Source organism: Camelus bactrianus, chromosome 17, assembly GCF_048773025.1.
Source record: "Camelus bactrianus isolate YW-2024 breed Bactrian camel chromosome 17, ASM4877302v1, whole genome shotgun sequence".
In the NCBI taxonomy this organism is placed as follows: Eukaryota; Metazoa; Chordata; class Mammalia; order Artiodactyla; family Camelidae; genus Camelus; species Camelus bactrianus.
This window is the reverse complement of record NC_133555.1, coordinates 27,808,677-27,830,596: the sequence shown is the minus strand read 5'-3', so window position 1 is coordinate 27,830,596 and position 21,920 is coordinate 27,808,677. Positions and strand designations below refer to the sequence as shown.

Here is a 21,920-nt window from a genome sequence, read left to right as displayed (position 1 = left end):
GCAACCTGTATTTTATTTTATATTCAAACAATTACGAATCTCTCTGGGGTCTGTATGATTGTTCACAGTATGTAACATATGCAAATCAATTCTGCCAAATAAGAAAATCCATCTCAAACATCTTCAAGATTCAAGAAAAACACACACAATTACATTTTATCATTTTATTAGGAATAATTCCAAATGGGTTATGAAGAAAACTTATTCATTGAGTTTGATGAGTTTTCCAAAAACTCTTAATGAAGATATGTTCACCAATAAACAATAAAACATCAGCAGAACTATCATATATTGGGCAAAGAGTTAGGCTGATACCAAAAGCAACATGCAACATAAAAAAGATACAATATAAAGGAAGACAATCTGCTGGATATTAAAAATCATCTCAATATGAACTCTCTGCATCTAGCACAGAACTAACTGGCTATCAAATCCAAACCACACCAAGGTAAGCTTGACTGATGGAAGCTAGGAGTCAATAACGGGGGAAAATAAAAAGTTCCTCAGTGCAAGAGATCTGAATAGTGTTTTGGAGCATTTCCCTGGCTGGTACAAGCAGTATTAGAAAATCTTTTTGGCAAGGGAGAAAAATAAATACAAATGGAATGCTACATTTTTTAAATCAGCAGACTGTCCCAGGAATGATAAAGGTATCAGTAAAGTAGCAAGGGGATAACTTTAAAACATTATTTGTTGTGGGCTCAAAAAACATTCAGAATGGATTTATTTAAAGGTGTCAGAATAGCTATGTCCAGGCATTTAGGCTTAAGGGAAGTAAAATGAAAAGAGGATACTTTTTTCCCAAGTTAAGGAGAATTTCTTTAAAACCAAGCATATTGCTAAATAGCAACATTATACTTGGTAGATAATAATTGGCAACAAAATAAGTTTAAACGCTGTAATATTCCGCCCAAACCAGTCCCAGATACTGTTTAATAACCAAGATGCAAACTAATTTTGTTGTAACAAGCCTAGACCAATTCTATCAAACATGTCCTTGGTTAGATATCCAGTTTCATTTAACGTTTTGAAAGCTCATTTGACAGCCAATCAAGTCCCTCATACAGACCGGTTCCTTGTGTAGCACAAGTGGCTTGAACATACCACTGTAAAGAAAGGACAAGAAAACACTTGATTAACACAGGACTATGTATAACCAGTGTTTAAAATTTCTTACTCAGAAAATTATTTTCCAGGGCTATTATTTAGTCAGCAGGTACCATAAATGCATAGGGAAAAAAAGGAAACCAAAAATTAAGACATAAAACCAACAAAAGTTCTACATGTGTTCAAGTATTATATCTCACAAATGATTAATTTTATATTTAATGATCTCAGTATAGACTGGAACTGTTCTCTTACCTCTTGCTTCTCACAAAACTCCTCTCACATTTAAAGCTACTGCTACCCATTCATTATATTTAATCAACCATCTACTGATTCATCTGAAAAGAACATCCATGGGAAGATTAGTAACTATTAAACTACCCACCTGATCCTTACAACCCTCTCGTTTCCCATAAAATTAAGTTCAGAGTAGAAGAGGCAAAATTTTGAAAGAACAGGGATTGTTGATATTTTAGAGGCAAGCTTTTCAGGGAATTTCACTATCTTTAGTCATATGCACCCCCAAAAGTTCCACTCTTTAAAATGTTTATGAATCTTAACTTCAGTAACTGTGTGAAATGCCATGAAAAGTTACAAGTACCAAGAAAAAGACCTAGAAAGCAATTCAATTGCCTTAAAGGGATAGTTCATTAATTTTCTTTATTGACCAGTTTTATCTTGCCTTAGAATAAAGACCTTGCTTTAATGTTGCAAGGCCACTTCAAGTATACCATGCTGCCAATTATCATTTGAATACCAAAGACCCCAGTAACCTAGAAGGCTGAGAAAATGCACGAATTCATATCTTCACAGCATGGATAACTGGCATTATTTACAATTTATCTTATTTAAATTGGCCTGGGTCATCTTGAACAGTCTATACAGTTATTGCCATACCACATTATTTGCCTTGTTGACCAGCTAATGAAAACTACTGTAAAGCACAAACCACAATAATAGTCTGTGTTATCTCTATATATAAAACAGTACACTGTGTTTTTCCAATATTTAAATCACTGATCTAAAATGATAAGCTACTGGAGAGTTTATAATTTTAAATTCCAAACTTGTAATATCATAATTAAAGGTTCCTCCACAACCTTTTGGTGTTAAAATGCAAACTAACAGTTCAAAATACTATCTAAAATATAGCTGCTAAATTATTGGAGTTTTAATAAAACCAAATTACAAAGTATTTGCTGCAGAGCTATTTAAAAGACATAAAATTTAAATTAAGAGTATCAATAATCTTTAGATATTACAATTTGCATACAGTACAGTTTTCCACATCTTTATTAATACTAACCATTTTGAGGATAAAGTTAAGAAAAGTCAAATGAAACAGATTTAAAACCTTTGGCTCCTTAGAGGATATATAATAAAAAGTTACTAAAGGGAGATGATATCAACATGATTTAAAGTAAAAGTGAACACAATATTTAAAATGGTTTGAAATAAAGCCTAAAAGAGCTCGTTTGTATAAACAATTTTTAAGATAATATGCTCATTATCTGTTTCAAAAGAGACAATTAGCTAATAATGTTTAAACTAAATACTAGCTTAAACATTTATCCTAATAATTTTAATAGTCAGGAAGTTAATATGAATATGAATCTCCAAATACTTACTGTTCTGTTACGGAGAGACTGAAGACCTAATTTATCTGTCATTTCACTAATGGCCATAGCATTTGGCAAATCCTGTTTGTTTGCAAAAAGCAGCAACACCGCATCTCGCAACTCATCTTCCTGAAGCTGAAAATAAAAGCTAAGACATTAACCACCAAACTGGAATCTAATTATTGTAACAAACTAGGTAAAACACTGTGTTTGTGTGTATAAAAAACATTTATTCAACATTAACACATCAAACATTAAACCAATTTCTCTAAGCCAAGTTCAGGTACACTTACAACTTAAATCATATCCTAAAGTTTTGAAGTCCCAGGCAAATAATCATATGCCTTTAAGTAAAGCAAAACTGTTTTCCAAGCCAATCATCCCACATTCCATTGAAGTAAACCATTCATTCAGCCATCATGAACATCCATGGAGGGTCAGGATTGGCAAGGACAAGAAATGCATATGGGAATAAAACATTTATGGCAGGCTCTTATGGTACTCAGTAGTAAAAGTATTTAGATGATGACTCTTTTTAGACTTTTATCCTTTCCAGCCAGGTGGACTGAACAACAATGGGAAAACAATATAGTGATTAAGGCATTAGCAGTACCATGAAAAACACAAAAATAATACCAAGAGCAGGAACTGGTAGGAATAAAATACTGATACATGATACAACATGGCTGAACTTTGGAAACTTATGCTAAGTGAAAAGTGACAAAAAGTAAAAAAGGTAACAGAAGACTACAGAGTGCATGATTCCAATTAAACGAATGTACAGAACAGGCAAGTGCAGAGACAGAAAGCAGATTAGTGGCTGTCAGGACTGGGGGTGGCATGGTAGTGGAGTAAGGGGAAAGAATGGTGACTAAATGCCAATAGTTAGAGGATTTCTTTTTGGAGGTGATGAAAATGTTCTAAAATTCGATTGTGGTAACGAGTGTACAATTTTGTCTACTAAAAACCATTGACCTGTACATTTCAAATGAATAAGAAGTTATGGTATGTGAATTATATCTCAATAAGGCTGCTGACAAAAAATAAAAGGGACAAAAAATCCAATTACATATATACTGGCACAATGGTTTTACAAACTACACTCTGTCTTAGAAGCAATGAATAAGAATATTTCACTTCAGTAAATATTTTGCAGCTACAAATCTGAAACCATAACAAGGTTCCTCTAGCAAGTTCCTCAACAACTCCACCTCCTCAGGATTTTTCACAATATAAATGTATGATAACATTAATCCAATACATGACAATGCCAATATGCCACGATCAACCAAAATGCAACAACCCTTAGGAGTAACTTTTTATCATGGTTGCTATTACAAAACATTTTGAAGTATGTATCATAGGTACAGTATAGAGAAAACTGAATTCAATAAACTTTGGACCAAGGGATTTGAACCAGAATTCCTAGGTCACAAAATCTTCAAAACTACAGATTTTATATCTAAAAAATAAAGGACTGGGCTAAAGTAGATATCCTCAATGAGAGAGATGCATCAAAATCACCCATGGAGCATTCTACAAACAAACTGGGCCTCCCCCTTAACTTACTAAAGTAGCTACTCTACCATGAATTTTTTTTAAAAAGTTCTATAGGAGACTTTTATGTGCAGTCTTAAGAACCTATGATGACAGTTCAGGGTTCTTTCTAGCTCTAAAAATCTCATTTCTATAATCAAATTACAGCTAAAATGTACCAACCACTAATACCATCCCACTGTCACCCAGAAAAATACATCTTGGAATTGACAAATTTTAAAAACATTCTCACCATTTTCTGCAGCTCTTCTGCTCCTTCCTGAATTCTTTCACGATCATTGCTATCTACCACAAAAATAAGACCCTGGAGAAAAATTGTTTAAATAAATTTTAACAGTTAAATTTAAAGCACACACTAAATATGAAACCTAAGTATAGGCAGCAGAACCATATCAAGAATTAAAGGTTAGGAAGAAAAAGTCTTATTTAAAAAAGAAAAGAAAAAAACAATGCTCTAAAAACTAAAAATGGATTTTAGCACTATTTGTGATTTTAACTTATCAATGTATTTCAAAAGAAAAAAATCTTACTCTTAACAACTGGTCACTTTTCTCTACACAAAGAAGAATAAATTTTATCTCTTTTCCGTATCCTCACACTTACGTACAAGTAATCAGAAGTAACAAAATGGCCACAAAAGGAAAAAGAACAACCCAAAGATCACAAAGATTCATGAATTTACCAGCTGAATTAGTTTATTCAAAGGTACGCACAAAACGTAAATTAAAAGAGGAGGAAGAGGCAGTGTTTTCATATGCTTCATCAGGAAGAGGGCCTTGCTCCAGAATGTTGCCTGCCAACTGCAGAATCAGGGGAAGGAAGACTTTTGCAAAGTATACCAAGAAAAATTCAAGGTTGACTTGATCAAATAAAAAATTTTCAACCAAAAGGAAACTAAATAACCATTTTTAAAGATACTCAAATATTAGAAATCTATACTACAAAAGAAATGGAATTGGAAAGCAATTACTTGAATTAAGACTTTTCAAAAAAGTTTCAGAAGGAAAAGTGTAAATTGTCAACTGGAAAGAGAGGTGAGGTTAATTTTATAGATTTGTTAAAATCTATTTTTATTATACTGAAGTGATTACTTTAAATATCCTTCTCCCCACAACCCAGACCCCTAAAGTATTTTTAATCATTTGTCACTTTATCACAGACTGTCTTGAGCTACTACTTATTTAAGTAACCAGATCAAATCCACTAGGGGATTTAATCCCTCAGTATTACCATAATATTGAGCTTGCCAGGGCACATAAGAATTATTTTAAGTTGTAGTCATTAAACGACAATTTCTTTTGGTCTAGCAAATTTCAAACCCATTTCCTTTATCTCTGCTGCAATCATTTTAAACATCCTGTCCTTTGAAAAACATTCTGGTGCTTTGAGAGCCAATATGGCATAGTGGATATATACCAAATTCAAATCTCAGTACTACTTAACAGTCATATAAACTACCTAATCCTTGACCATTCCTCCTCTTCTGTAAAATACCACCAACTCTATAAGCCTATTAAAGATTCAATGTAATCATAGAGGTATAAAAGAATCTAGCATTGTAGTTGGCATATCACAGGTATTTAGTAAATGTCTCCTCTTTTCCCTTCTATTCAAAAAGTTACTCCTTTTTACAACTTATTTCTCTAGAAGAGGTAACACCTCTAAAAGGGATCTAATTTTATCTGACCACTAACAATCCATTTTTATTCTGTCTTAAAATGTAAATAACACTCTCAGTCCCAAAGTAACATTATTGAGAGGGAAGATTATTTCAGGAATAAATTCTAAGTTATTCACTTCCTGGGACAGCACAGAATCAAGAGTAGGAAAGCTAGGACTCTAAAGATAAGCCTGGCTTCTTTAAGAAAAGATTACTTAAAAGGCCAAATACTGATTTATTTAGAACAGGAAAATTACCTTAATTACATGAGTGAAGAGGAATTTACTACAATAAACACTGCACCCTGGATTGTTAATAAAAGTTAGAAGCATGGTTAAATGGCAATAATTAAGTTTCCTTTAAATTTTATAGCTAAAAAACTGATCAGGAATGCTGGAAAAGAGAGCTTTAAAAGCTTGGCTATGATTACATCAGGTAACAACGTTTTCTTCAGCAGCTTTAAGGTCCTACGAGAAGAACTTGGACCTTTGATTTTAAAGTAATCCAAAAATAGGAATTTGGATTAGCCAGGAATAGGTCTAACCACAAATTAAGAACTGAAAGTAAATGACTAAACAAGTCTAATGATAAGACCAGGGTTACTCTTGGTTAAGAAGGCTTGGGATTAGCAAAGTTTTACTGCATGCCTAAATTTATTTCAAAAGCATGTTCCCTAAATGAAATGCCTACTTACTCTAAAATAATCCAAAAGGTGAAGTATATTAAAAAAAGAGTACCAATTAAACAATACTGACCATATCCTAATAACTGAAGTTGGGTAATAGATATATGGGAGTTTGTTGTGATATTCTCTCTACTTTTGCATAATTTGAAATTTTCCATAATAAACTTTTTAAAAGCATATAACTCAATCAAAACATTTTTTCTAACCACAGCTATGTTCATGCACAGAAACATTTTAATTTTTAAATTAAAAAGTATGCCATTACTTAACACAATATGCTATTTAAACCTGGTAGTTCCAGCCACTCATGTAGGGTATTCACCGCTGCCTGGTGACAATAAACTCACTTGTATACAATATTATAAGAGCGCGACACCATGAATGGCATCTGCACATCTTAAACCTAAGAAGTGCTTGTAATATCATACATTACGTAAAAAAATTTTATCAATGCCAGTAATAAAAACTGATGAGGAACACTTTATGTAGTACAAAACACCACAGTTCGGACCAGGTTAAATAGAAATGCAGAACAGGAACCAGCTCTCCAGTCTTAAGTAGTCATTCCAAACTTCAGTTTCCACATATATAAGAGTCAGACTAGAGCAGTGATTCTCAAGGAGCAATTTTGTCCCCCAGAATATATTCTGCAATATATGGAGACATTTTTGGTTGTTGCAACTAGTTGGGTCGGGAGGATTGTTACTGCCAACTAATGGGTAGAGGTTAAGGCTGCTGCTAAGCATCCTGCAATGCAAAGGAAAGCCCTCCCCTCACCCAACAACAAAGATTTAACCAGCCTGAAATGTCAACACTAGAGCCTTGCTATTCAGTCAGGTCCCAAATGAGCAGCATCAGCTCCTCCACCTAAGGACTTTCTAGAAATTCAGAATCTCAGGCCTTACTCAGCCAGGACCTACTGAATTGATCCATATCTTAATACACACCCAGGTGATTCATATGCACATTAAAGTTTAAGAAACACTACTGATGGCTAGTTTTATCCCCAGAGACTCTGAATCAAGTGGTCTGGGGTTATGATCAGAGCTTTGGGATTTTTAAAGCTCCCCAGGTGATTCTAAAGTGCAGCCAAATTTAAAAATTCCTGCTCTACAGATCACTAAGGTCTCTACCATGCTAGTATTACATATACATTATATGATAATATAAAAATGCCTTACAAATCATCAGAGCAAATCTACCTTAATATATTTTTTCCTAATGTATTTAAATAAACACTTAACTGAGCTAAATGAAGGACTATTAATTGTATTACATTTATTAAAAACTACAATAGAAAGTTATACAGATCTTACTTTCTAAACTAAAAATGAAACCAACAGAACTACTGATGAGACATCTAATTCAATCTTGAAAAACACCCAATCTTCCAAAATATTACTATGATAACTATGTAACTCTTCCACCCCAGGTAATTTTGTCTATAAAGACATGAGTGAGAGAGAGTTCACTGAAGAATATGGAAGCAGTGATAAGAAGAATGCCAACTCATACAGTAAACATCAATATCCAAGTAAACAGTAGATATTAACATAAACTTTAGGGCATGAAATATGTAAGGAAAAGTTACAAAAACATATAGCATTCCTTACTTACCTGGGTGTTCTGGAAGTAATGCCTCCAGAGAGGCCTAATTTTATCTTGACCACCAACATCCCATACTGTGAAACAAATGTTCTTATATTCTACTGTTTCCACATTAAAACCTACAGAGGGAGAAGAAAAAAAAGACCATCGTGTCATTCAGAAAATAAACCTCTTTATTGTGGAATTCTCCCAGAATTGCTTTTTTAAAGCCCTAACAGTAACAAATTTAAAAACTTAAAGACGACTACAATAATGGATATATGTGATTTTATATTTGTCCAAACCCATTTAGGATATACAATACCAAGAGTGAGCCCTAAGGTATACGGACTTTAGGTGATTATGAAGTGTAAATGTAGGTTCATCAACTGAGTGATGTTGATCATGGAGGAGGCTATACATGTGTGGGGTGAAAGGGTGTATCTGAAATCTCTGTAGTTTCCATTTTTCTGTGAACCAAAAACTACTCTAAAGAAATTAAGTTGTAAAGAAAAAAACATTTTAAAAATTAAACTGTATTCTATTTCACCATGTAATACATTATTATGATATAAAGTCATCGGGAAACTTTCTTACCAATAGTAGGAATGGTGGTGACTATTTCCCCTAACTTCAGTTTATACAGAATGGTCGTCTTGCCAGCAGCATCCAATCCAACTAGAAAAAGATATTACAAATTTTAAATCTAGACCAAAAGCACATACTAAGAAACAATTTTAAAAGAGGTTTTTAGTTTGAAAGCAAAAGTTGACCGGTAAAGGCACAAATGAGTTAGAAATGAAATCACCTCATTTATGATTCCCAAAGGCAACACATTCTACTGAAAGCCTTTCCATTTTTCTTTGTAGACCTAGAGACACAGCATGGAGTATCTGGCTCACTCAGGTTCTAATCTCTAAATCTGCTCTGCCACAAAATAGCTGACTGCCTTTAGGCAAATCACTTTAGGAAACTGAGGCCAGAGAAATTAGCTATAAAATAAGGGGACCAGATCTAAGATGTCTTCCAATTCAAGTCCTTATTAAGTCTATGAACTACTATCATTTCTGAAAACACAAATTAGAAGTTGAATCAGAGAAAACATATTAAGAATAAAGAATTATCTTTAAGATTCATAAACTCAATCTCCTTTTATATAACAAGTAAATTGCAGGTAATATACTTGATGTTAGGGGAAAAAAATATATAACTGTGCCTTTCTCTCCTTAAATTATAATAAAGGAAGATGAGACCAATTTTACCCCTACCTAAATCCATTTCAACATCAAATGTACAGAAATGAGAATAAAAGACTGGTTAATTTAGGCTGTAAAAATGGTCCTATCATATTCATAACCAACATAAGTAATGCCTAAATTCTTAAAATAATTCCTTTGAGGCAGGCAGATATAAGTAAGGAGGTATGTGCTTGCTTCTGAAAAACATCCATACTAGAACAAGAAGGTACACCTCCTTTATTATAGTGATAGTGAAAAGCCAATTAAATTGTTTGGGCGGGGGGGGTTTAATTTATTTGTTTGTTTGTTTGATAGAGGTACTGGGGACTGAACCCAGGACCTCATGCATGCTAGGCATGCACTCTACGACTGAGCTACATTCTCCCCTCCAAATGCTTATTTTAAGTACGAATCTCTCAAAACCTATATATTCCACATTGTTTGCTAAAGCCTTCATAAATGGAAAGTCACTATCTAATTATCTACTGAATGTATTATTGTTCTAAGGATATCACATTTGGTCACCTAGATTTATGCTGTCACAGATTTTGAAATCAATTCAACTGAGTATTTAAACAAGGAGTTTTTAAAAAAAATATTTAAATCAAAGCATGACTTAGCACATGAGACCCACGCTATAAAGTTGGGGAAAAAAAAACATAATCACCTCACTTATCTAACTTACATTTCTGAGCAAGCAAGTTTAAGTTTTATCAGTTAGTCCAAAACAGAACCAAAGTCTACAGTAGGCTATTCAGACTCCTACCCATATAACAATCCTTTCTGCTCTGTACCCTACAAAGGGTAGCTTTAAGATCTCTCTGGAGACCCAGGTATTTTATGCCTTATTCCTGAATCCTCTAATCAAACTCTACTCCTCACTTCTTCATACTGCAACTGTTTATTCTGTCCCAAATACTATGACACTTACTAGTCAGACTGAGCAGACCACTTAAGCCCTGACTCATGGGCATAAGAAAACCCAACTGTTAAAAGGAACTGTTTTTTTAAGTATAGAACAGTATCAAAAAGATTAGAAAACATAATTCTAAAAAATACACAAAGAAACAAAAGCAGCTATCTAAGAGTTTGGTGTCTTCAATAAAAATACAGAGAATGAGGGGGAGAACAATACGATCTTTTCATTGTTTGAAATAGGTAAGTCTCTTGAGAGCCTAAGTTCTCTTCAGGTGATTTTGATCAAATTTTTGAAATTCACAAAATTCACCTTAAACTAAGTCTAAATACAATTATGCCCCAGTCAGAACTGAAACTGAAATGCTACTTAGAAAAAGCACTTGGGTTAAGTTTTGAGAACTATGGCATACACCAGTCCTCACCAGTGGTCCAACTGGACCTCACGCTGCAATTTAAAGACAATGGAAATCCAAAAATATTGATAAGGAATGGAAGAAATCCAGGAAAAATCATGATTATATAACTATCTTAAGTTATATAAAAGCATGCAGGTAATCCCACTTTAATTCAAAGTTTTAGACCTGCTTGTATGCATAATTTTCTTCTACTCTATTCTATTAGAATTTTTATACACAATAAACATGTGTTCCTGCCATTAAGAAGAAAAAATTTCCCAAGTAACATTTCCTTTATTTAAAAATGTTAGACTGGTGGAGACCCATTAAGAAGATAACTGCTTAAGAGCCTTGATATTTTAAATACTTAATTTCACTGGAGAAAAAGGAAGTATTTACAAAAATAATATAACCATAAAGTTTTTTAAGCATCCATAAGTTACTTTTAAAAATTTAAAACAACGGTTAAATGGCTTACAGCCACATACAAGTTTCTAAAGTCACAAAGGTATTTTTTAAGTTGCACCCAAAATACTGCTGTATAAATACAAATCATAAGTTTTTCTTTAAAAAAGTATTTCTATTGTGAGATCTAAGATACACAAATTAATGCATACCATCACTTAAAACTCCTTATATAGTTCTTTACTCAAAAACATGTTAGTCTAACAATTTTGTGCCACTTTAGCGATTTCTTAAGTATGTATTTCCTTAATGTTGCAATATTTGGTAATGAGATTTCTCCACAAAATGAAACTACAGCCAACTCTCAACTAGCCAAGATAAGACTCTAATCTGTACAGTCCAGTTATGTCCTCCCTCCCTTCCACCCCATAAACAAGTCACTGTTTTGAAAGATATACTGGAATTACTTGTTCTCCTTAACTGGACCTGCACTTTGACCAAAGTGTTAAAAGCAGTAAAACTTCTCCAAAAATCTTTGCCAACCCTTAAAAAGTATGCCTCCCAAATTATGGCAGCAAGAAATTCTTGTATTTTAAGTTTAAAAAGCTAGATTGCAATTATCTAAACTTGGAAAAAAACAACAAATGCAGAAAAGAAAAAGACTGAAAAAAAGTATATTTTCAGGGGATAAAGTTTCAGATAGGATATTTTTCTTCATGTTTTCATTTATCTTTCGAATTTTCTACAAGGAAGCTTGAAATACAACTTCATAATAATTTTTAAATAATTTAAAATTGAGTGCTTACTGTGTTCCACACACAATATCAGATGATTCCTTACATTTTGTAATTTAATCCTCACAATAATTCTCCATTTCTCAGGTGCAAAAATCTGAGGTTCAGAAATATCCCCAGAATCACAGGAGTAGCAGAACAGGTATTAAAATCCTAGTTCTTTTAGAGAAATTAAATCCTTCATACAAAGCTGTGGGAATGTAAAATGGTATATCTGCTTTGAAAAAGTCTGTCAGTTCTTCAATGTTAAACATAGTTAACAATGAGCCAACAATGTCATTCCTAGGTTATTTATCCAAGAGAATTACATACAGCCACACAAAACCTTATTCATGAATGTTCACAGCAGCATAATGCATAAAAGTCAAAAAGTGGAAACAACCACATTTCCATCAACTGATGAATAACAAATAAAAGTGGTATATCCATACAATGGAATTACTATTCAGCCATAAAAAGGAATAAAGTACTGATACAAGCTATAAATAATATGGATGAACCTTGAAATCACTAAGTGAAAGAAGCTAGACATTAAAGGTCACATATTGCACAACTCCATCATATGAAATATCATGAATAGAAGCCCAAAGAAACAGAAAGCAGAAAAGCAGTTGCAAGATGGAGAGGTGAGAAGCGGAGTGACTGATAATGTATGTGGGGTTTCTTTCTAGGCTGACGAAAATACTCTAGAATTAAGACAGTGGTAATAACACAACTTTGTGAATATACTAAAAACGACTGAATTGTACACTTTAAAGGAATGAATCTTAAGTGAATTACATCTCAATTTTTTTTTAATTTAAAAAAAAAGAACTCTAGGTCTGATACCAGAGCTCTCTAACAGTATTTATATACTGCCATCCTGCCCTTAGGTTTTTCTTGTTGGACACACAGTATCTTAATATCTAATTCCTCAGAGATTGACCATCAGAACTGAAACTGAGGCTACCAGGTATACAGAAAATTCTAATGAGCTGGGGTTTTGCTTCTATCCAGCAGATTAGCAGCAAATTATCAATCTGGTAATCATATTTTGTAATAAATAATGCAAGAGGGTGCACCTAAGGATGGCTGTATCAACATCTAGTGGCATGAAGCTAAGGATTTTTCCCTTTTCTATTGTTTCCCCAAATCACAAAACTAATTAGAAGAAACCTCCCCCTAAAAAAAAAAAATTAAAGGCTGGCAATTATGTTTTTAATTAACGACCAGAGAAAATGCTCATAATAAAATAAATTAAATACAACACAAAGCCATAGATCACAACTACAATTTCAGGGGAACTAAACCTCCTCTTAAAGTTTGAGAGTAAACATAACAAATACTAATAACAGTGTAATGGTGGAATTGTGATTATCACTTAATTCTTTTTCATGTTCTCTAACTTTAACAAAAATGACATTATTTTTAGATCAGAACCAAAAATTTTAAATTACATAATAAATATATTTATAAAAAATGCTCGGGAAAAGTATGAAACACCACTCACTTAAAATGTTGCTAGTATTTCTCAAATTGGCAAACAAAGGATCTTTCCTCCTGAACCTCTCTGGTCCCCAAAAGCCACAGTCACATGTAAGACAACACAAAACTATACTAGCATTAGCAATCTTCTAGAAAGCAACATTTTTTCAGCTTTTCAACACAAAGATCTTGCAACGAGCAGAATTAATAATCCTTCTAGAGAACATATTAATGTTTTCAAATATAAACAAAATTTGGGGAGTCATTCACCAAAATTACATCTTATAATGGATCAAAATATGGAGGTCAGACTTAAACAGGATAATGAAGGGCTACATGAGAAATCTAGGGTGGAAACTGGTTGTCTTTGAATTTAAGCTCAAAAATATCAGTCACAAGAATGATTTCTCCTTTAAAAAAAAAGCTACACAATTTTCTGCCAATCTACAGTTTAAATGTTAAATTTGATACATTTTTATGACATTTAATTTTCAAATTAGTTAACCACAAGCTGTAACTTCAAACACCTTTTGAAATTACTTGAACTTTTGGGAGAGTGTGTGTAGTAATAAAATTTAAAACTTCTCTACAGTAATGTGGCAAACCAGATTCATTAGCTTATTGCTATCTTTCAATGATGCTTTAAAATGATAAAACTCTGAAAAAGTCACTGATTCAAGAAGGCATGAATTTTATCTAAGCCATATTTTAAAAAAGGAAGAACACAGGTCTGAAAACATTAATATGGAAAAAACAATCATTAACTGGTAATTCTAATACTTGGATAGGGGCAGACACATTAAGAGTGACCTAATATGATAAATAACAAGGATCTACTGTACAGCACAGGAAACTATATTCAGTATCTTGCAATAACATATAATAGAAAAGAATCTGAAACAGAGTACATGTTTTTATATATATGTATGTATAACTGAATCCCTATGCTGTACACCTGAAACACTGTAAATCAACTATACTTCAATAAAAAAATAAAAATTAAAAAGAGTAATTATGCCATGACTCATAAAGCCAGACACAAAAATCTAAGAATTATCAAACTTCCAAAATCACCTATTTCACTATCCACATACATACCATGTTTATACTTCTTTTCATGACTTACCATAAAAGTTGGCCTTGTGACTTAAGTGTTTTTAATCAAGGAAACCTAAGCATCTCAAATTAAAATGCAAAACAAGAACAGCAAATCTGAGTAATGAAACATTTAACATGAAAGAATAATTTCAAATCATGACTTCTATTCACTGCACAAATGCACGAAGTTAAATACTTTTCTTTTTCCATTTTCTTTCAATCATTTTTGTTTAGGGAAGAGAGGAAAGAAATGCTCCCCTAATAAATAGTAAATACAGGAAAGTGCTTATAGCATAATTCTACCTTTCTTCTCCCTCTGAAACTTAGCCATCACAAAAGACCAAGGAAATGAAAAACAGCAATAAATTTACAATAAATCTTAAGTAAAATACAGCCTATTACATTTCAAATACAACACACTACATTTCCAGGAACAGAACCACGTACTAATTAATCTTTTTAAGGAACAGGCTGGATATTCTTATTACAGTCCAAAGTTCTCCCACTGACTTCAGATCCTTTTTCAGACTGTCAATTTCAGCCACTTTTAAAGCTTAAATAATATGCCTACCCTCCTAAAATAACTCTTTTTCATAAATAAATCTGATAAGCTATGAAAGAGAAAACACTTTTATCTATCTTTGTGAATGAGTCATTAACAATTGTTCCATGAACAATGAAGAAGCTGGAATAAGAAAAAAGAATCAGATGTACACAACCTTAATTTTCATACACCTTGAAATATTATTGAACCTTGCTAGGGAAAATTTTCAAACAAAACCTCCCCCACCCCCTTCTATGGAAAACAAGCTAATGAACTAAGTTTCAATGTTTAAAGTTAGAGGGGCTCCTTTTAGCATTATTCGGGTCCACGGAGCTGTGATGAAGAGACTACTCACAGTACTAAGGGGGAGGGGCTGCTTACATCACTCAAGTGACAAGCTCCTTCTTCAGCAGAGCTAAAAACCGACCCTAAAAAGTAATTTTTAAAAAGCCCATTTTCCATAAGAACTTCTTTTTAAAAATACCTTTGTAATTACTATTTAACAAGGCTACCCTACAATTTAGCGTCATGCTGTTCACTTACTGAAAATCTGTTACCGGCTTAAAAAAAATTAGTTTCTAAGGTTGGTTGTTGTTGGGTTTTTTCCCCACTAAACCTTAGCCAGCTGGATAAAAATTACGTAGTTTGAAAACCAAAGAGAGTAAATCTAGTATATTCAGTCCTTAAGAGTGACCAAAAGAAACATGCATGAAAAACTCAATTTTCAGGGATATTAATAGGGAAGAGAAAAAAATACGAAGCGGCACCCAAAGCGAAGTAAGTTTAGCGAAGTGAGCGCAGAGGACTCCGGACTCCACGGAAACCTTGGGTGCTCCCTTGCCACTGTACTGGGCCTGGTCACTTCCTGCCCCGGCCGGCTCCGGGATCTCGGCGACCGCTCGTACACGTACCATTGGAGTGTGCAGTGTGTGTACACAGGGCGGAAAGGAGGAGGAGGAAGGCTGGAGTCGCTCTGCCTCGCTCCCGACCGCTGCCCACACCCGGGGAAGAGGGAAGCCGGACTGCACGCTCAGAATGGGCCTCGCCAGTGTCTTCCGGGCTTTGAGAGATCCCAGAATTCGCCACCTTCACATCTCCGCCCAATTTTGTGGGGCTTTCAATAAGCTCATGCAGAAAAAGCCAAACCGAGGAGGAAACCTTGCCCGCGGCCCGGTTCCAGCCTCTTCGACAGATCTGGGGCGACTGCCCACCCTTCGCCCCATTGTTCCCCCTTAAGAATTCCTCCCGACCCCCAGCCTGCAGCCCCTCCCCCACCACAGCGGAATGGGGAAAAAACAGGCCCCGAGGCCGCCGCAAGCGTGGAGACCCGACCGCTCCAGCGAGGCCTGGCCTCGTCTCTCGGTCCTTCACTCACCCATCAAAATGCGCATCTGCTTCTTGCCGAACAAGCGGGAGAAGAGGGAGGAGATAGTGAGGCCCATGGCGGTAGTGGCACTTGCGATGGGCAGGAACAGAAGGGGTTTGGGGCGGTCCCGGGCCTTCTCCTTTCACGCTCCCGGCAAACTCGGCGACGGAAAAGGAGCTGAAGAAGAAAGAGGGCGGTAGGGGCGGCTCGCTATCTGGAGTGTCGGACGAAGCTCCGAGACAGGAATTAGCGGGGCGAGGACCTGCTCCACGACTGGCGGGGTAGCTCCAGCTCTGGCGTTAAGTCTTCGCCTGTGCCACGTCACGCGGCAGCCGCGGCGACTCTGGCAGCGGCCCGGCCCCTCCAACGCGGACAGAATCGCGTCACCGCCGCCCCATCCCCCTGCGCTTCCGGTGCTGTCCGAACCACTGCGCCTGCGCACGAAAGGGATTGGCCACTTTAGCTGACGTGCGCCTCTGGCTAGCGTCACCCCCCAACCCCGGACGTGGCTCCTGGAGCTGGGCGAGGCCAGTTAGGCCTTGTGTACGGACACAGCCCACAATGCCTCGCTTCGTCACCTCCAATCAGATTCAAGGAGAGACGCTTCCGCCCAAAGAAATGCATACTGGAGGTTGCAGTCCTTGCTCTCTCAAAAGCGGGCTGTGCATTATGGGTGAGGTAGTGAACCTCCGTTCGTTCCGCCCTTTGGGCGTCCTCTCCCACTCAACGCGCTTTGGGGATTTCCTGGTCCCACCAAGGTACACGTTTCACCTACAGGCCCTAATGGAGGGGTGAAGACGGGCCCTGGTTTCACAGGAGATAAGTTGTTGAAAGCCGATACGCAGACGAAGAGGCTGTTAGCAACCCGTTATGAAGCTAGACCAAAACGCTTCAACCCCTTTCTGCCACCCTTCCAACGCCAGGCCATCCTGAAGATCCCTAATCTTCTGTCAAGACGAGAAAGCTCAGAGACATTTTCATCGACTATTGCAGTTTTTAAAGAGAGGCCAACGAGGAAGGCTTGTTTTTCTTTTCTCTTCAGAAGCTTGGAAGATTTAGTCCCTGTGTTGAGGAAGTGGAAAGCCTCCTCACTTCAAAAATATTTATGATATTCATGTTCCTTATTACAAAATAAGGTATACATCTTGTTTTTTAAAAATGTATAAAAAATTAAGTTCCCCACAAGCTTCCCCACCTCCCACGTATTTCCTCCATATTGTAGTTTAGGATTAGAATGTAACTCCCTTGGAAAATACATTCTTGACCATCTGACAATAAATTACTCAGGCTCAAAAAGTCATAACTGGTCTTCATAGTTATAATTTCCCATGTAATATTAACTGTTTACAACCCTGTTCCCCTGTCCCACTTGTCTGAGAAAGCTAAAAGGGCCAGACTACTCCATTTTCACATTAGTTGTATTCACTGGACTTGGCAAACCATGATACTCAAATATGGTGGAATGATAGAGGGATAGCCGAATAGCATATGGTATATGCATTCTATGGAATACTCTCAGGAGTTAGAATGATGTAGAACTATAAATTCTAATGAAAAGATACCCAATATACAGTTACTGGAAAAAGCCAAATAATGACTAAGTATTGTAAAGTAATATAAAAATGTAGATTTCCCCTGGGTAGTGTGTGTGTGTGTGTGTGTGTATAAAGGTGAACAAGAACTTTGAAGTACAATCTGCAGTAGTGATAGTGGTCACCTGGCTTACCTGTGTAGAGAGAGAGCACCTTCCCAGAGAGGGAGGGAACCTCTGGGGTGGTAGTCAAAAGAGAGCTTTATCTATACTTTTAAAAATCTGCTTTATTGAGATATGCATGCAATAAAATTCACCAATTTTAAGTGTACAATTTTATGAATTTTAACATGTATACTTAGTGAATACCATAACCATGATATTTATCATTTCTATTAACCCAAAAAGTTCTGTCATACTCCTTTGTAATCCTCTTCCCTTACTTTAAGATCCTGGCCAGTCATTGATGTGCTGTCACTATAGATTTGCCTTTCCAAAATTTCATGTAAATGGAATCATACAGTGTGTAGTCAGTTTTTTGTGTGTGTCCTCTTTCTCCTAGTGTAATGATTTTGAGATTCATCCATTTATAGCATGTATGAATACTTTGTTCTTTTTCATTGCTGAGTAATATTCCATTGTATGGCTATACCACAGTTTCTTTATCCATTCACCAATTGATGGCTCATTTGGGTTGTTTAAAGTTTGGGGATTTTATGAATAAAACTGTTTGAACATTTGAGTACAAGTGTTTATGGATGTATATGAATTTATGTTTATAAGATGAATTTATTCATGTACTACTTATGTAATTTTAAAAATAATCTTAATTTGATGAATAAATTCACCACTGTTGAACACTTAATCTTCCAGATTTTCCTCTCTGAAATACTAACAACTCTATATAAATGTTAATGGGATTTCATACTGCTAAGCAACTCCTTTTTTAATTTAATAATATACTGTGGCAATTTTTAAATATCATTACTTATAGATTTAATTCATTCTTTTTTAAGGGCTGCATTTCATTGTATACATGTAAGGTAACTTATTTAACTGATCTATCAAATTGTAAAACATGCATTTCTTTGATCAAAACTCCACTTTCAGTCATTTCTGGTAAAAAATTTCCCTCAAGTTTCCTATGTTACACTTGTAACATGTTCAGTGTTCATTACAGCATCATAATGGATAAAACTGGAAACATCAGTTTCTTAAAAAAAATATTTAAATCCCCCTTTGTGTCTTTTCCTCATGATTAGTAGCCCAGATATTCCAGTTTTGGTTTTGCTTTGCTACAGTTTGGTAAATTAAGACAGTTATTAGGCCCATTGCCAGGATAAATATTTAATCTCTTTTCCTAATAGTGTGGTCCTAGGCGGTTCTGTAGTTGTTTATTCCAGCTGGTGCATTCTGCAGGATGGAGTTGAAAAAGATAAGAAAAACCTGCAATGTTTCAGAAAGAGTAAGCTTTGTATTGCTGAAGGCCTACTGAGTAAAACTCCACTTGGTAGAACTGCTCTTCAAAAACTGATTTCTCAGAAGTGACCCTGGGCGATCGAGGCCAAATCCTTCTTTACTCAGGTGAGTAAGGTAAAAACCACTTCATAGACTACAGTGGTTTATTCTGCCCTGTCCCCCTTTTTTTTTTTAATTTCCAAATGTGCCAGTAATAATAGTTTTAAGCAAAGTGAAATCAAATGTAATTAAATATACAGCATTTGAAGAATACCGGGGAAATGCAAAGGGAAAGCAATTGGTTTTCTCCACTCAAGATTTTAAACTGTTTAAAAGCAATTTAATAGAAATGCTTATTAATTTCTGGTGTGCCACCAAATACTATTTAATTTTGTAATAACTGAAGGTCTATGCAATTACCTGAGAGATCCACACATTTTCCTAGAATTTAACTTAAATGGAATTAAAGACTGTATCTCCCTTGAGAAGAAAACTTCCTTTTCAGTAGAAATACATGTAAAGAGTTGCTTAACAGTTGAATAACTTAAAATTGCATTTTGAATGTTTGCTAGATTAAAAAAAGAAAATTCTTGTATCCTTTAAGTAACCTTTATGTCTGTTTTGAGTTTTTATATAGAATTCCTTAAAATAAGTTTCCTCTGGTTCTAAAGGTCCACCTGGTTCTAAGGGTGAATCAGATTTTAAGATTCTAAGGGTGAGTTATAAATTGACTTTCTAAATTTCCCAAGACAAATGAAATGGGTCCCCTTCCTCATAACTTCTTCCAAAACTTAATCCATATTTGCTGTTTAGTAAGCAAAACAGATCGTAGAATTCTGATCTCCATCACTAGCCTCTAAAACCTTAACCAAAAAAACAAATGAAGAGGTCACAATAGATTTTTCATATTTCCATTTAAGATATGCTACACATCAAGAAGCTAGTGGAGGTTACAAAATAGGATATTAATGGCCCACTGAAATGTCTCCATTGTAAAGATAAGGATAATCAGTGTCAGAGAGGTTAAGTAACCTGCCCAAGTTATAATAAGCCGCAGAACTGGGATAAGAATACATTTTTTCTCATGTCAACACCCTGAACCATTATACAAACTGCCTTCTCATTTTTAAAAGTGAGAAAATTTAGCCCCAGAGAGAAATTTGCTGTCATTTATTGATCACTTACCACATACCAAGTCCTGTACTTCATTGAATCCTAACAACTTTGAGGAAGATATTATAAGGTTGCTCCAACTCTAAAGCTTGTGCTCCTAAACAACACACTACAGTAGGTATTGTTTTCTTCATCTTTGATTTTTTAAATGAGATCTTTATAGTCTCATATGTGTATATCTATGTTCCAGTCCCCTAGGTTTAATAATGTAGTTATTTTGCTGATTGCTTATGTCCAGTTAGACTGCAGACTTCTTAAGTAAACCACATCACTTCCTTTGAAATTTTCAGAGTATGAATTCTATAAATAGCGCTAATATTTAATAACATCAACAAATGTTACTGAGTACTTACTATAGCCAAGCATTGTGAATAACATGCATTATCCCATTTAATCCTCTCAACAATTTAATCCGTGTCACTCTGTTCTCTTCAAGAATGACTCAGCTGTTTCTAGTCCACTTGTTAGTTGTACAGGAGTATAATTTTTGCCCTCATTTCCCCCCAACCTCTATAAAATCCATTTTTATCTCATTCTTTGTCTCTAGTTCATCACTTGTTTAAAGTTTGCATTCTCTGAACACTGTTATTTGTCTGCTATAGTGGACGAGTATCTATGTTTCTGCTAAGAATCTCATCCACCACCTACTTCCTCTTCCAGGAGGGGAATGGTATGTGACTTCCCAGAGTCTTTGGATAGTTTGGCCAAACTTGTTACCTCAGTGTCTTTTATTAAGTCTTCTTTAAAAAAAATTTTTTTTAGTTTATTCCATTTGATTTTGTGAGAGCGTCTGTATACCTGCATCTACACCCTTATCCTACTTAGGAGTCAGGGTTTTGTTTGGTTTTTAATAATTTTGGTAAACACTGCTAACTTAGAGTATTAAGTCTGCCTGCCTTTATTAAGTCAATATTCACCTACTTCTCCAATATAAAATACATCCGCTGATTTATTAGCTTCATAAAGGTGGCATAAATTGTATACGTAAGTCTTAAACTGTTACGGAAATGACAGGCCAGCCAAGAAACAAGCACCACTCGGAGGGTTAGAGTACTCAGATTTATTACACCGGCGGGCTCAGAGGGGTTTCTGCTCCGAAGCTCTGAGCACCTCCAAGACTTGCACATAAGGTTTTATAGGGTTAATTACAAGTATGGGGCTATTAGCCAATAAGGCTCAAACAACAAAAAGCAAGGAATCAGTACACTGGAGCTTATCAATTTGAAACAGATCACGTTACTGACGCTTGTTGAGCTTGGATTTACGAGTTAGCTTGTTAGCCCAGTAAACTGACACTAAACTTCAGATTTATGAGTTAGCC

At 35.3% G+C, this 21,920-nt stretch overlaps 1 protein-coding gene across 1 annotated transcript; it reads right to left on the bottom strand.

Moving 5' to 3' along the window:
* Positions 1–149: 149 nt before the first annotated feature.
* On the bottom strand, positions 150–16,840 carry ARF4 (ARF GTPase 4). The gene is made up of 6 exons (XM_010968331.3): positions 16,447–16,840; positions 8,813–8,893; positions 8,246–8,355; positions 4,516–4,587; positions 2,736–2,861; positions 150–1,106 (listed from the first exon to the last, which is right to left on the bottom strand). Exons 1-6 carry the CDS (start codon positions 16,511–16,513, stop codon positions 1,020–1,022), a joined length of 543 nt encoding a protein of 180 aa, XP_010966633.1. The 5' UTR covers positions 16,514–16,840; the 3' UTR covers positions 150–1,019.
* Between the last annotated feature and the right edge of the window lie 5,080 nt (positions 16,841–21,920).